This window comes from Pelophylax lessonae (genome assembly GCF_965119305.1).
Source record: "Pelophylax lessonae genome assembly, chromosome: 1".
Taxonomy (NCBI): domain Eukaryota; kingdom Metazoa; phylum Chordata; class Amphibia; order Anura; family Ranidae; genus Pelophylax; species Pelophylax lessonae.
In genome coordinates, this window is record NC_138768.1 from 380,917,519 (window position 1) to 380,931,515 (window position 13,997).

The window sequence follows — 13,997 nt, forward strand, 5'->3', positions numbered from 1 at the left end:
TTGTCTGCTGGGCGAGACTGAAATTCGATCTTGTACGAATCCGTTTGTGAACCCATCTGTCCTAAAATCAAGGATGTCCAGGGTTCCTGAAAGAAACGCAGATGTAACCCCAACCCCAGAAATGGGTGAGGGCGCCCCTTCATGCAGAAGAGGATTTGCCTGCCGAACCACACTGGCTAGTCTTGGGCTTACCCGACCAAGCCGTTTTGCTCCCTCCAGGAGGCACTGAATGGTTTGCCTTTTATTTGTGCCCCTAAGGCAGGAAAAAACTGCCTATGAGCTGTGAAAGAGGGCCCCCGTCTACCACGTGGTGCCTTGCTTTTGGAGGATTGGGGGAGAATAGTACTCTTACCCCCATTAACCCTTTAATCAACTCATCCAAGGAGTCCCCAACCAGATGTTCACCCAGAAAAGGGAAATCTGTTAAGGCCTTCTTAGAAGCCTGTTCCGCCTACCAGCCCTTCAGCCACACCATGCGGCATATGGCAATCCCCACCACTGACACTCTGACTACCAGAGGTGACTACCAGAGGGACCAGGGCCTGGGCCATCTGGTCTGTGAGCTCTATCAAGGTCGGGGGAACCATCTCAGTGTTCAAGTTACCACTAAGAACCTTAACCGATTCCGTTAACCATCTGTGAAACCAGAATGGACACAAAAATCGATTTTAGTACCGAACCCGCCAAAACATGTAAGTGGCGCAAAAGGGATTCCACCCGTCTGTCCACCGGGTCCATAAACGCTGGGGAAACTTCCACGGGTACTACAGTAGATTTGTTTAACCTGGAAAAAGGGTGATCCACCCTAGGTGGCACCATCCAGCAGTTCGAGACCGAGTCAGCAAAGGAATAACAGCGTTTAAAGCGATTCTGCACCACTAGCGCCACCATTGCTCGTTCACAATATCATGAAAATCCTCGGGACAAGGAAACACCTGACCAGATTTCTGGGAGCCAAAAACGACCCGCGTTTCTGACTGTGTGGATTCAGCAGTCAATTTTAAAATTTCCCTCACTGATAAAGTCAGTGTTTCCACCATAGCGTGTTTTCGTGCTGCAGCGGAGGACGACCTATCCTCCTCGCCATCTGATAGCGAGGAAAGGGATACCTCAGGGAAGGGGATGTCCGTGGTGACCATATCTGGCTCTGAATCAGACGACAGAGAAGGCAGCGGACGTTTTTTGCTAGCGACTTGTTTCATTACAAAGTCCACCTTTGACGCCAGATTTTTCAATGCTGCAGAAAGAGACATCAGTGACTGTGCACTGAGGGGGTCAAATAGAGAATTAACCGATTGGGACTCCATTGCAATGTTTTAGTTTTAAAAAGTGTACTGCCCCTTTAAATCGCGATCGCGATTCGCACCGATCGATTGGAATATAACCGGAGTTACCCTTTAGGCTAATGGCAGGTAGCAGAGTGCGCAGGGAATGCCCGAAAAGCTCCCTAATACTGTACCACCTCAGAGAGATACCAGCAGCGTCTGCAGCATGGAGAACTTAGCACCGGAAGTGTAAGGAAATTACATCAAGCACAAGAGGCCGAACTGCCTGTGTAGCTCCAGACTACACTAAAATGGTGCCAATGCAAGAGAATAGGAAGCCCAGGGAAAATGTCCGCTGCACCTCACACACAGGGAGCGGATGCCCACACTTAAGACGGCGGCCGAAAACGCTGCCATGCGGTCAGGACCCAGACATGAGGCCACACCAGGGATCTACCAAAAAGACCCCGCAGGATAAGGAATGTACACCCCCCCCCCCCCCAGGGCGCCAGGCGCCTTCATATAGCGTCCCCAGAAGGGGAGCAAGGAGGGCAGGGCCAGAATCCTGACAGGACAGGGGGATCTTTTAGAAAACCAGGGTACTACTATCCCCCGGAGTGGCTTCACATCTCCCCCCCAGAGGCCGCTAGGGACATTGGAGGCACAGTTTACTTACCATACCATGGACTGGGTGGGCTCAGCTCTGGACAGACCACATTCCACCCAGAATGGGGGTGCTGTCAGCCGAGGGGTACACTGCAACTCAAGGCATTCCAGGTCGATACGTGCCGACGAGACATCCACTCGCAGGCTCGTCCCCAGCCACAGGGGCTCTGTCATGGCGAGGCTCGGTTGAACCATAACCTGCTCACGTTCGTTGGTCAGGCTGGGAGACAATAAGGATCTATATTATCTAGTGCGAAACCTCAGCCGGCTGTCACTTGTAGTTCACCAGGGGGATCCCCCTGAGCTAGCGATAGTGAGTAAAAAGAGAAAACAGAAATATTCATAAAAGAATAAAAAAACTGAGACGAAGTCCCAGCAGGAAACCTAGGTCCTACTTCACTAGGCAGCAAGAAACTGGCTTGTGGCAGAGTGTGTGTGGGGTTATGCCAGAAAGGACAGCCCCTGTAGGCGTCAGTACATTTTTTTCAGTGCCTAGTACTACTCCTGTAGATGGCGCATAACCCGAATGGTCAAGAAGCATAGCTGCTGCTTCGGTCAATGGACGATAGAGAAATATGTAATTTACCAGCTCCTTCCTTTTCTGAATGGACAGTCATAGTCCGTGACATTGCAAAAAAAAGAAAGAAAATAAAAATGATAAAAAAAAGAATACAATTAAATTACAAAAAATAAAAAAACTACTCACACCAGTGGGTTAACTTCCAGGATCGCAAAAGTCACACTTGCAGCTGGGCCCTGGCATTCCACCAAAGGGAGACCCCAAGATGGCAGGAAGGGGGCCCGCTGCAGAACTTGTGAAGGGTCCTGCTGCAGGACCGTAATAAAGAGCATTGCAATGAGAGTAAAAGGGCCCCAGGATCAGTGGAATATCCCCAGGCTTGAAGGGAAGGGCCCCGGCCAGGGGGGCTCTTCATGGTTTCTTGCACCGGGGCCCTGAAGGTTCTAGTTACGCCTCTGCTACAAAATGACCTCCAGCAGGACACTGGTGTTAATGTCTCTGACCAAACAATCAGAAACTGACTTCATGAGGGTGGCCTGAGGGCCTGACGTCCTCGTAGAGGGCCCTGTGCTCACTGCCAGACACTGTGGAGCTCGATTAGCATTTTCCACGGAATACCAAAATTGGCAGCTCCTCCACTGGAGCCCTGTACTTTTCACAGATGAGAGCTGGTTCACCCTGAGCCCATGTGGACAGACGTGAAAGGGTCTGTAGAAGCCATGGAGAATGTTATGCTGCCTGTAACATGGTTCAGCATGACCTGTTTGGTCCTAGGTCAGTGATGACCTGGGGAGTCAAATCCATGGAGGGACACAGACCTCTACAGGCTAGACAATGGCACCCCGACTGCCATTAAGTATCGGGATGAAATCCTTGGACTCAGTCAGACCCTGCGCTGGTGCAGTGGGTCCTGGGTTCCTCCTGGTGCATGACAATGCCTGGCCTCATGTGGCGAGAGTATGCAGCCAGTTCCTGGAGGATAAAAGGAATTGATACCATTGAATGGCCCCCCAAGTTTGCCCGACCTAAAACCAATAGAACACCTCTGGGACATTATGTTTCGGTCCATCTGATGCTGCCAGGTTGCACCTCAGCTCAGTCTGTTCAGGAGCTCAGTGATGCCCTGGTCCAGATCTGTGAGGAAACCACAGGACACCACCTGTCATCTCATTAGGATCATGCCCCAACATTGTCAGGCATTCATACAAGCATCTGGGGGCCATACACACTAATGAGTACCATTTTGAGTTGCTGCAATGGAATTTCAGGAAAATAGACTAGCCTGCTGCATCATTTCTTCACTTTGATTTTCGGGGTCTCTTTGAATTTGGTTAATAATTTTCAATTCCATCAAATGATGTGGCATCCTTTCGCTCCTAACACAATACCCAGTCCATATCAGTATAGATTTCCAGCATGATATTTTTCCCCATTGAGATCTGATGTTTCTCCAAAGTGATCCTTAAATTTTTTTGAGCAGTGTAGATTCTTTAGAAAGTGCACATTGTGTTAGAAATTTTTCTTCCTGTTTTAGCAGTGGGAGGGGAGTCCAGGCATACACTGGTTGAGCTGATTGGAGGAAAGGCACACACCCCTCCTCCACATAGGCAGAGGAAGGAAGAAACAGGCAGAGCTGTGCTGTGAATAGACCAGTTCCTTGCTAATCTATCTCCAAGTTACCTCCCCAACACAGACTTGTTATAATGTGGGGGCACATTTATTTGATGTAAGCAGCTGCTGATTATATAGATTTTTTTAATTTTTGGTAGTGAATAGAAACCCCTCACTTTATGCGGCTTTATCATGTTTATATGTTCGTTTTTATTAGCGATTTAGCACTCTACCCATATACTCAAATACTACAGTATAAGGCTTTAATATATTTTGGCTATTGGTGTCATAGTACATATGCTGCCCCAAGGACAGAAGAAGCTTTTCATCTTGCCAGACCTATTGTAAGGATGGATCCAGTGATTACTGACTAACTGAGCTTTATTAGCTGCTCCATTCAGTAGCAGCATACCTATGCAGTGAGAGTGCAGTCTTACCTTTGGTGGAGGATCACACATCAATATTTTACACAGTTTAGACTCATTTTGGTTGAAGCAATCTCATGCACACTTGAATGGGACTGTTTTTAATATTATAATTTTAAACTACAGCAGACCGATTTCTGAAATTTACTTTTATTTTAGTGTTTGTGGACTATTCATTTACTATTTGGCACAAGTGCACTTTATCATCTTTAGCGCTGCAATTTATTTATATAATTATACATAGTACCAATGCTGAATCTTTGCAAGCACCTTCGATAAACTATAAAAAATAGTCAACACTTCATCTCTGCTCCAGGTCAGTAGCCTCTAACAATCCCTTCACAACTCCTCAAGTCAGGTGCCAGCTGCGCTCGCGTGCTGCACAATGGAAGACAAAGAAGATCCAGACGGCTGCACTCCAACCCACTTTATTCGGTAAAAACATTAAAACTAATTGACAGATGGAACAAATAAAGTGGGGGACAAGCAGATAGACACATTTTGCGCTAAAGTCAGCACTTATCCATTACCCCATGTACTAACTTTAGCGCAAAACGTGTCTACCCATCTGCCCCCCACTGTACTTGTTCCATCTGTCATTTGGTTTTAATGTATATACCGAATAAAGTGGGATTGGTGGAGTGCAGCCATCAAGATCTTCCTGATCTCCCTATATAAAAAAAAAAAAAAAAAATAGTAATTGCAATTTTCCAAGCACCACTGGATCGCAACAGTCCTAGCAATAGAAAAGTCAGGAAAGAGGAAAAGTTATTGTCACCAGCCCAGACTGACAGAACAGGATAAAAACGTTGACGCGTTTCACAAGGACATAACGTGCCTACTCATAACCAGTTCTGAGTAAGCACGTTATGTCTGTGTGAAACGCATCCATGTTTCTATCCCGTGCGGTCAGCCTGGCAAGGTGACAATAAAGGACTTAATTTGTTTCAGCTCCATGGATGTGTGCGGCTATTCTTTTCCTCTTTCCTGTGAAGTTACGGTGGCAAGCCTGGGCGGACACCCACATTGGATTAATGTTTATTTGCTCACCTGGAGCGGTGTACACATTACCTTCATACAATAGAAAGAGTCAACTATTAGGATAGCCATACAGTGCTGATGTTCAGAAAATTTCAACCACTGCAAGCCAACAGAAATCACAAACATCAGTAATTTCCAAAAACAAAGCCTTCTACCACCCAAGAGTTCGATTGGCCATCAAAATTCAGTAATTTATATTTTTCTGCTGATTTCAAAGTAATTACAATCCTTGCATTGATAGAAACCATCATCTTCAATTGTTTTGCATTTGTAACAAATTTAAGTTCGGAAGTTTAATCACTTAAGCTGCCGTGTGTATGGCAAGTATCAGGTTTAATTTGTTCCATAATTGATGTTTATTATACTGGTATTCTTTTACAGCTTAGACAGTCATGCAGATGACAAGAATATATATGCTATGGCGTGACCACTAACCTGAGCAAAAAATGAACAGGAAAAAACCAGGGGTATCCGCAGAATGGAGCATCCTCACACGGGGCTCTGACTGTGTCATTTAATTCAGGTATATGAGGAGTGACATGAAATAATCCACTGTAATCAAAGCCATTTATCCATATACCAGAATCTGTCTTTACCACCTCCCCATTCAAATTGTGAAAGGTCCGCGTTGTATGCTTAACAGTAGAGAGAAAGGAACATGTCAGGAATTCTGACAAAAAAAAAAAAAAAAACACACAACACACACACACAGAGTACACCTGTGGAATACATTTGCCCTTATGTTTTACCCCTTCCGCATATACAGAAAAATAACTGTTGATGTGCCAGAAATATAGAATGCCCTACCTTCCACTCCGACATAAAAACACAGCTCTGAAATCTTAAGCATGTGTTGTCAGCCATTTTCCTGGTTGGAAACAACTCCACACCACATCTATACCATGTTATCATGCTCTGTCTGCTTTAAGAAAATGTGAGTGAGTATCTTGTGCGCAGCTTTTTGAGGTTTTAATAAACAATTTTAAGTACGTCTGCGCAATGATAGCTCTTTACTTCTTTCTGGAGCATGTTATGAGGTTTTGGGCTGATGAGGCTGAGATCTGTGAGATCCACCGACTGAATAATCTGGTTTATGCTATGTTGGAGGCAAAGTTACCCATTTACATCTGGGTAAGAGGCTGTCTATGTGGTTTCTTTTGGTGGTGGATCTACTGGACTTTTTTTTACAAAATCTACTTTGTCTCACGGGAGGAATACTTCTGGATTACTGTCACTTTGAGCGCTGCTTTTATATGAACATGTGTTGTCAAGCCCTTGCCTCCTTCATTTCTGATGGATCACAGACTACCACAACCTCTACCTATGTCCTGAGCTTACATGCTTGTTTTAAAGATTTTTTTGTCCTTATCAGGCTACAAGTTTCATGACTCTAAATCAGTAGCACTGCCTAAGCTCCCAGACTCTTGAAACACTTTGCTCCTCCAATCAGTGCTCCTGGAATTCTTGGAATATCTAGGCATCAATTTGACACCTACCCCTCAAACTTTGTATGAGGCCAATTACCCAAGTTTTTTACCATTAAATCAAGCAACTCCTACGTTGCGGCACTTTTTTTGGCCGGGCCGAATTCTAATTCACATTTAACATCTCCAACATGTTCTCTGGTCTCTAAGAATACGGACGTACATTGGTAGCGGAGGAGAGTATTGGTATCCGATCAACAGAAGGGACATCCACATAGGAGAATCTCCTGTGCTTTGATATACATGCCATCCGGTAAGAGGCTATTTTGCATCGTACCACAGGGTGGAATTGCAGTGGAAGTTTCCTCCTTTCCAACCGATTGATTAGAGTTTTACTCTGCGCCTAACCTTATCCTATCTGGTAAGGAGGAAAGCCTGTCGGTGGTGGGAATCTTTACTTCACAGCATTGGAAATATCACTTCAAGTTCCCTCACAATTTCATGATATATCACTTGGTGAAGATTTTTGGACTTTGTGGACTCTTATCAGTTGTTGCACTCATTTGAGTTTTGTAGTTTCACTGAATCACCATCACCTTGATATATTGTCATTTGTATATGTTCATTTATTGTTTACATTGTGCACATGTGTCACTTTGGCAATTCATTTATATTGTTTAGCGCACCTATTTATTCAACATCAATTTCACTAGGTACAGTTCAGGTAGCAGCTTCACTCCTATCAGCGCACCCACTTTTTGCAAATCAGTAGCACTGCCTAAGCTCCCAGACTCTTGAAACACTTTGCTCCTCCAATCAGTGCTCCTGGAATTCTTGGAATATCTAGGCATCAATTTGACACCTACCCCTCAAACTTTGTATGAGGCCAATTACCCAAGTCTTTTCCATTAAATCAAGCAACTCCTACGTTGCGGCACTTTTTTTGGCCGGGCCGAATTCTAATTCACATTTAACATCTCCAACATGTTCTCTGGTCTCTTTTCTCTATACTTCCGCTATACTGGACATAGTATCAACATGGAAACCTAAATCTCTCATGCAAATTGACAAAACCTTAGATGTATGGATCACAAATTAGTCTTCCTTTTGCTACTCTACAAAAGTGGCTTGAGCTACTATCTAGATCACTTTTTAGTTACCTTCAAATAAAATATTTTGTGCAAGCTATTGCAGCTAGCATGACCTCCTCTTTCCCCTCACCCTTTGAAAAGCTTTGCACTGCAACATGCAGAGGACTGGTTTACAAACTTTTGATGGCTCCAATCCCTGAAGCACCTATAGCGTACTATACAACAAAAAAGGAATGAATCATAAAAACTGATTTTTGCAAAATCTTACCGTAAAATCCTTTTCTCTTAGCTCATTGACAGACGTAGTCCTCGGTGATTCAACACCCTTGGGTTATGCTGCCCTCCACAGGAGTAGGACTAGACAGGAAAGAAAATACTCTGGCCACACCCTAGGGGCAGTCCCCGAGGGTATATCCTCTCTCTCTCTCTCTGCTACAGCAAATCAGTTATGTCACAAAGCAGTGTTTAGAGAATTTAACCCAACCCAACTCAAAAACAGAGGGGCGGGTACTACGTCTGTCAATGAGCTAAGAGAAAAGGATTTTACGGTAAGATTTTACAAAAATCCATTTTTCTCTGTCGCTCATTGACAGACGTAGTCCTCGGTGATTCAACACCCTCGGGACGTCCCAAAGCAGTACCACAAATGAGGGGTGGGAAAATGGAAATCAAATCCAATCTAGAAGGCCCAACCGGTGCCAACTAGAAGTTTACAATGCTCATCCTCAGTGATGAGACTCAACAGAAATTTTTCAACAGAAAAAAAACCCTCGAGGTAGACCACCGGTCTCCTCAAATTGCGGCCTGCAAAACCTTGCGGCCAAATGAGGCATCCGCCGATGCCATCACATCAATCTTATAAAATTTTGTGAAGGTATGTACCGACGACCAGGTGGCCGCCTTACATACCTGGACTACTGACGCCTGATGGCGGAAGGCCCAGGAAGTACTGAGCGCTCGAGTGGAGTGCGCCCTGACAGGGAACGGAGGATTCCGACCCTTAATAGAATAAGCCTGTACCACCGTCTGTCTGATCCATTTGGAGATAGTCGCAGCAGATGCAGGCAACCCCTTTCTGGGGCCATCCGGGATCACAAAAAGTGAATCCGTCTTACGCAACGATTCCGTCGCCTTCAGGTATACCCTGATTGCCCGAACCACATCCAAGGAATGCAACGCATGTTCCCGATGATGATTGGGCTGAGGACACAAGGAAGGTAGTACAATATCTTCATTCAGATGAAAATCTGAAACCACCTTTGGAAGAAAGGATGGCTTAGGATGAAGCACTACCTTATCCCTATGAATTACTAAGTATGGGGACTGGCATGATAATGCAGCCAGTTCTGACACCCTGCGTGCAGACGTGATAGCCACCAAGAAGGCTACCTTCTGGGATAAAGTAAGCAAGGGAATCTCCCTGATGTTTTCAAAGGGAGGTTTCTGTAGAACCGACAAAACCAAATTAAGATCCCAGGGCGGTAAGGGCGCGCGGACTGGTGGAGCCAGGTGCCGCACCCCCTGGATGAAATTCCGCACCAAGGACTTAGTAGCTAAAGGTTTCTGAAAGAAGATCGCTAATGCTGAAACTGGACCCTTGATGGTGCTCAAGGCTAGTTTCTGCTCAACTCCTTTTTGCAGAAAGGCCAATATTCTGGTCACCGAATAGGTACGTGGAGGAATTCCTAAAGATTCGCACCACGCGATATAAGTCTTCCATGTGCGATAATAGACCTTGCTGGAAGTCGCTTTCCTTGCTTTAATAAGGGTAGGAATAACTGAAGCTGACAACCCTCTGTCCTTCAGTACCTGGGTCTCAATGGCCAGGCCATTAAAACCAGCGACTGTAAAGCACGATGGAAGATTGGTCCTTGAGACCGCAGACACTCCCTGAGACGAAGTTCCCAAGGAACGTCCGCGACTCGCATGTCCAAGTCGGGTAGATCGGCTTGACGAGGCCAGCCTAGAATTTCTAGGACCACTGGCGCTGACTGGATCTGAACCAGGCGGCCCTAGAGCTATCTGGCCCCAACCATCCGACAAAGTCTGATCGTTCTCCGTTCCCACACATTTATCAGACCAGACACCTGATTCCTATCAGGAGTGGTGATCTCTCCTGGTTGAATCTCAGGGACCGAAGTCACCCGGCTAGAGGCTTCTTGGTCTGTCTGTTCAACCAGATCCGATTCTTGTGGGGAACTGAGACTAATCTTTGGAAAAGGTAAAGAAAAAGATCTGTTCAGGGAACTGTAACTACCGCTCCCTGTAGTACTTAAATGTTGGAAGGGAAGAATCGCACCGGTAGCAGTGGTCGATGCTCGATCTAATGCCCTGAATACCGGTGAAAACGTCCCCCCACCCTCAAGCCGGGTGGGGGCGCACCTTCAGGCTGTGTAATCCTTTGCTTCAGGTTTGGCTGAGTCGGTCTTTTGTTTGTCCGACCAGCCCTTCCTGAACCCTCCTGGAGGAGCCTTGCCCTTCCCGCTTGCAGCAGTCAGGCGCACAAACCCTTTATGGGCGGTAAAGAAAGGTCCCCGCTTGTTACGTGGTCCTTTAGCTTTAGCAGCCTGTGGCAAGAAAGTGCTCTTGCCCCCAGTGGCATCCTTAATGATCTCATCTAGGGTGGCCCCAAATAGGCGATTCCCCTGAAAGGGGAGATTCGTCAAGGTCTTTTTGGAACCTAGGTCTGCTGACCAGCATTTTAACCACAGCACACGTCTGAGGATTACCGCTGACATAGATGCATGCCCTAATAGGGGGGTAGCATCCAAGGCTGCGTCACAGACGAACTGTAGTCCTTGTATGATCTGTTCCATCAATTCAGATGTTCCCTGGGGGATATCTTTCCCCTTCAGGTCCTGGCGCACTAATCTCGCCCATTCCGTTAGTGTCTGGGAAACTAGACCAATGACAATTACTGGTCTAAAGGCTGACCCTATCAGGGAAAAGATAGTGCGGTACTCCGCTTCTACCTTCCGATCCACCGGGTCCTTAAAGGACGAAGTGTCCTCCACTGGAATAACCGTGGCTTTATTCAGTCTGGAAATAGGTGGATCCACCACTGGTGGTACCGTCCATTTCTTAATGAGGGATTCCTGAAACGGATAGCGTCTAGCAATACGCTTGGAAATAGTAAAGGTACGTTTAGAATGCTCCCATTCTTCTTTAATTTTATTACCAAAACACTTGGGTACAGGAAAAACCTTCACCGTTTTGGTGGGTTTGTTAGTACCAAAGGGAAGCTCTGTTTCAGTTGCCTCTGCCGGTAAAACCTCAAGTCTTAAGGTTTCCCGAACCGCCACAACTAGTGCGTCCACCAATGCTTCTTCCCGAATTATGGCGGAAGCATGAACGTCCTACTCACTGTCTGAAGGAACTTTACCTGAGACAACAGCCCTTGCAGAGGGACCTGCAGCTGCAATGACCATCTCAGAATCTGAGTCTGAAGTCTCAGATGATATAGGGGTAGGCGGGGGTAGCTTTCTTGACCCCCGTTCCTGACAGGCCGTCTCCACCCGAGCCACCAAAGACTCCAAAACTGCTGTAAATGCATCTATACTCTGTGCACCGGCGGGTCCCGCAGCCCCCTCGAGGGAAACAGGTGGGGTTACCTGTGTGGCAGGGTCCATGATAATTCCAGTTACTACCCGGAAAACAATCAATCCAAAAAAAAAAATAAACTTTTTTTTTTTTTTTTTCTCAGACCCCCAGCGCCACAAAGCCCCTCAATGTTACCTGCTTAGGGACCCCTATCGAGCAAGAGAGAGAGAGATAGACCCCTAGGCTCACCACTTGATGCTCAGAGTTTACTGCAACTTGTCTCAGCACTGTCTAGAACAGACAGGAAGTCTCTTGGCTGGCTGCCCGGGAAGAAAGGAGGCGGCTCCGCCCCTCTGTACGCCTTCCGGCGCCTCCCCTAGCTCCACGAGGTGTTTGAGTCACCTCAAACATGGCCGCCCCCATGCTGGAGACACGAGGCTACGCCAAAATGGCGGCCTCGTGCGATCTACCAAACAATGGCGGCGGCCTTTTACAGGATAGCGGCGTGACTGCAGAGTATCTCGGCATCAATAAACCTCTCTCTACATGGTGATCTGCGTGGCCGGCGGTACCGGACCCTGGCGGACCGCGTGGCCGTCGGGAGGCATGCTTTTGCTGGAGGAATGACCTGGAAAGCAGTATACATGTCCTGTGGCTTCTGACAGGTAGGATACCATATCTATCACAGTAAGATTCTAGTACTGCCACTGATTACAATCATTTAAACATACTTGCAATTAGATTGTCAGCTCCCAAACCAAGCCTCCTGGCTTTTTGTACACAAAAATCACACTCAAATAGGAGAATCTGTGCCATGTTATAGGATAGAGGGGAACCCATCCTTACCATTTCAGAGAGGGGCCCGCGTTCACCACAAGACCCGTCAGGGGAAAGGGGGGAACATACTACTCACCATACCGGAACCAGGCGGGCGCCAACTCCTGACAGTACCCCTCTCCACCGGGGTGGGAGGGCTGTCGACCAATACGGACGCCGTGACTCATGGTCTTTGGCGTTTCAGCGAGACGTTTAACTCGCAGGGTCAGTCCCCGTCCATGGAACTATGTCGCGGCCGACCCAGCGCGGACTATGGCCTGCACGCGCTCGCAGGCTGAACTGGGGTGACCACTGGATCTCAACATCCAGCCCGTCGCCCAGTTCAGCTTTCTTGCTTGAAGATCTCACAGGAACACTGGAGAAAAAAATCTGTCTAAAAAAAAAAAAAAAATCTTTCTAAGAAAAAAATCCTGCCAGGACCGAAGATCCCAGCAAGGTATCTAGGTCCTTACTCCTGACTAGACAGAAAAAAACTGATTTGCTGTAGCAGAGAGAGAGAGGATATACCCTCGGGGACTGCCCCTAGGGTGTGGCCAGAGTATTTTCTTTCCTGTCTAGTCCTACTCCTGTGGAGGGCAGCATAACCCGAGGGTGTTGAATCACCGAGGACTACGTTTGTCAATGAGCGACAGAGAAATAGAGTTTACAACAAAGGATTGGGCAAAACTTGGGAGGCTGCACACAGTCTATAAAGTGAACCAGTTAAAAATCTTTTATCATTGCTACCACATCACTGCATTTCTCCATACCCTTGACTCTAACATTTCAGACTGCTGTTGAAGGTGTCTGGACTATTAAAAAACATTGTTCCACATATATTGGAATTGCCCCAAGATACACTCCTTTTGGCAGGAAGTAGAAACTCCCATCTACACTTTCTTATAAATGCAACTCAAACTTAACCCAGCCAGATACAGTACCCAATGGGTTTCCCACCCGCCTAGGTGTCCAAAAATGCTAGAAGGTTGCTGAGGAACGTATTATTGGTCACAAGATGTTGAGCTGCCTCTCACTTGCGGAGTCGCATGGGCTGCCCACACTTGACCTGTATTCTCGTTTTTGAGAGGTAAAACTTATAAAAACCCTCACATCCAGAATACCACCATTAAAAACGTATGAGTGAGTGTGGGATCCTTGAATCAGCTTTGATACTCATATTTGAAGCTTCCCTACAGGATGATGTCCAGAATGACACCATTTCATTGTTCTACTCTCTCCCATCCTCCTACTTTATTTTTCTTATTGTTTCTCCACCTTCTCTAAAATGCACTCCAACACAAAGCCCTTTCCTTCCTTAAGTTTTCCAATCGTCTTCATTCTACTCTTTTCCTGGACTATGAATATCTTTTTTGATAAGTTACCAAAACCTGGATTCTAGTTTCTCGCCCCCAAAGCAAATGCTTCTCAGTCAATACATTCCTTGTGGCAAGGGATCCAAAAGACTATTGCTCCATAAATAACGATTGCTTGTTATGTGGTCTGCTATAAAACTTGTCATTTAAGGTCACATCTGTTCTAACTCATTTCTCTGAGGATGTGGATCGTTGTTTGGGCATTGTGTTCTCAGGTGTGCAAGC

At 46.4% G+C, this 13,997-nt stretch overlaps 1 protein-coding gene across 2 annotated transcripts in view; it reads right to left on the minus strand.

Moving 5' to 3' along the window:
- The window catches only part of ERMP1 (endoplasmic reticulum metallopeptidase 1), a 100,298-nt gene that overhangs the window by 24,158 nt on the left and 62,143 nt on the right, over positions 1 to 13,997 (minus strand). For both annotated transcript variants that reach the window (XM_082269474.1, XM_082269475.1), the window contains exon 12: positions 5,964 to 6,163. In XM_082269474.1, the coding sequence (XP_082125600.1) occupies positions 5,964 to 6,163 (200 nt within the window). The remainder of the gene's footprint in view (positions 1 to 5,963; positions 6,164 to 13,997) is intronic.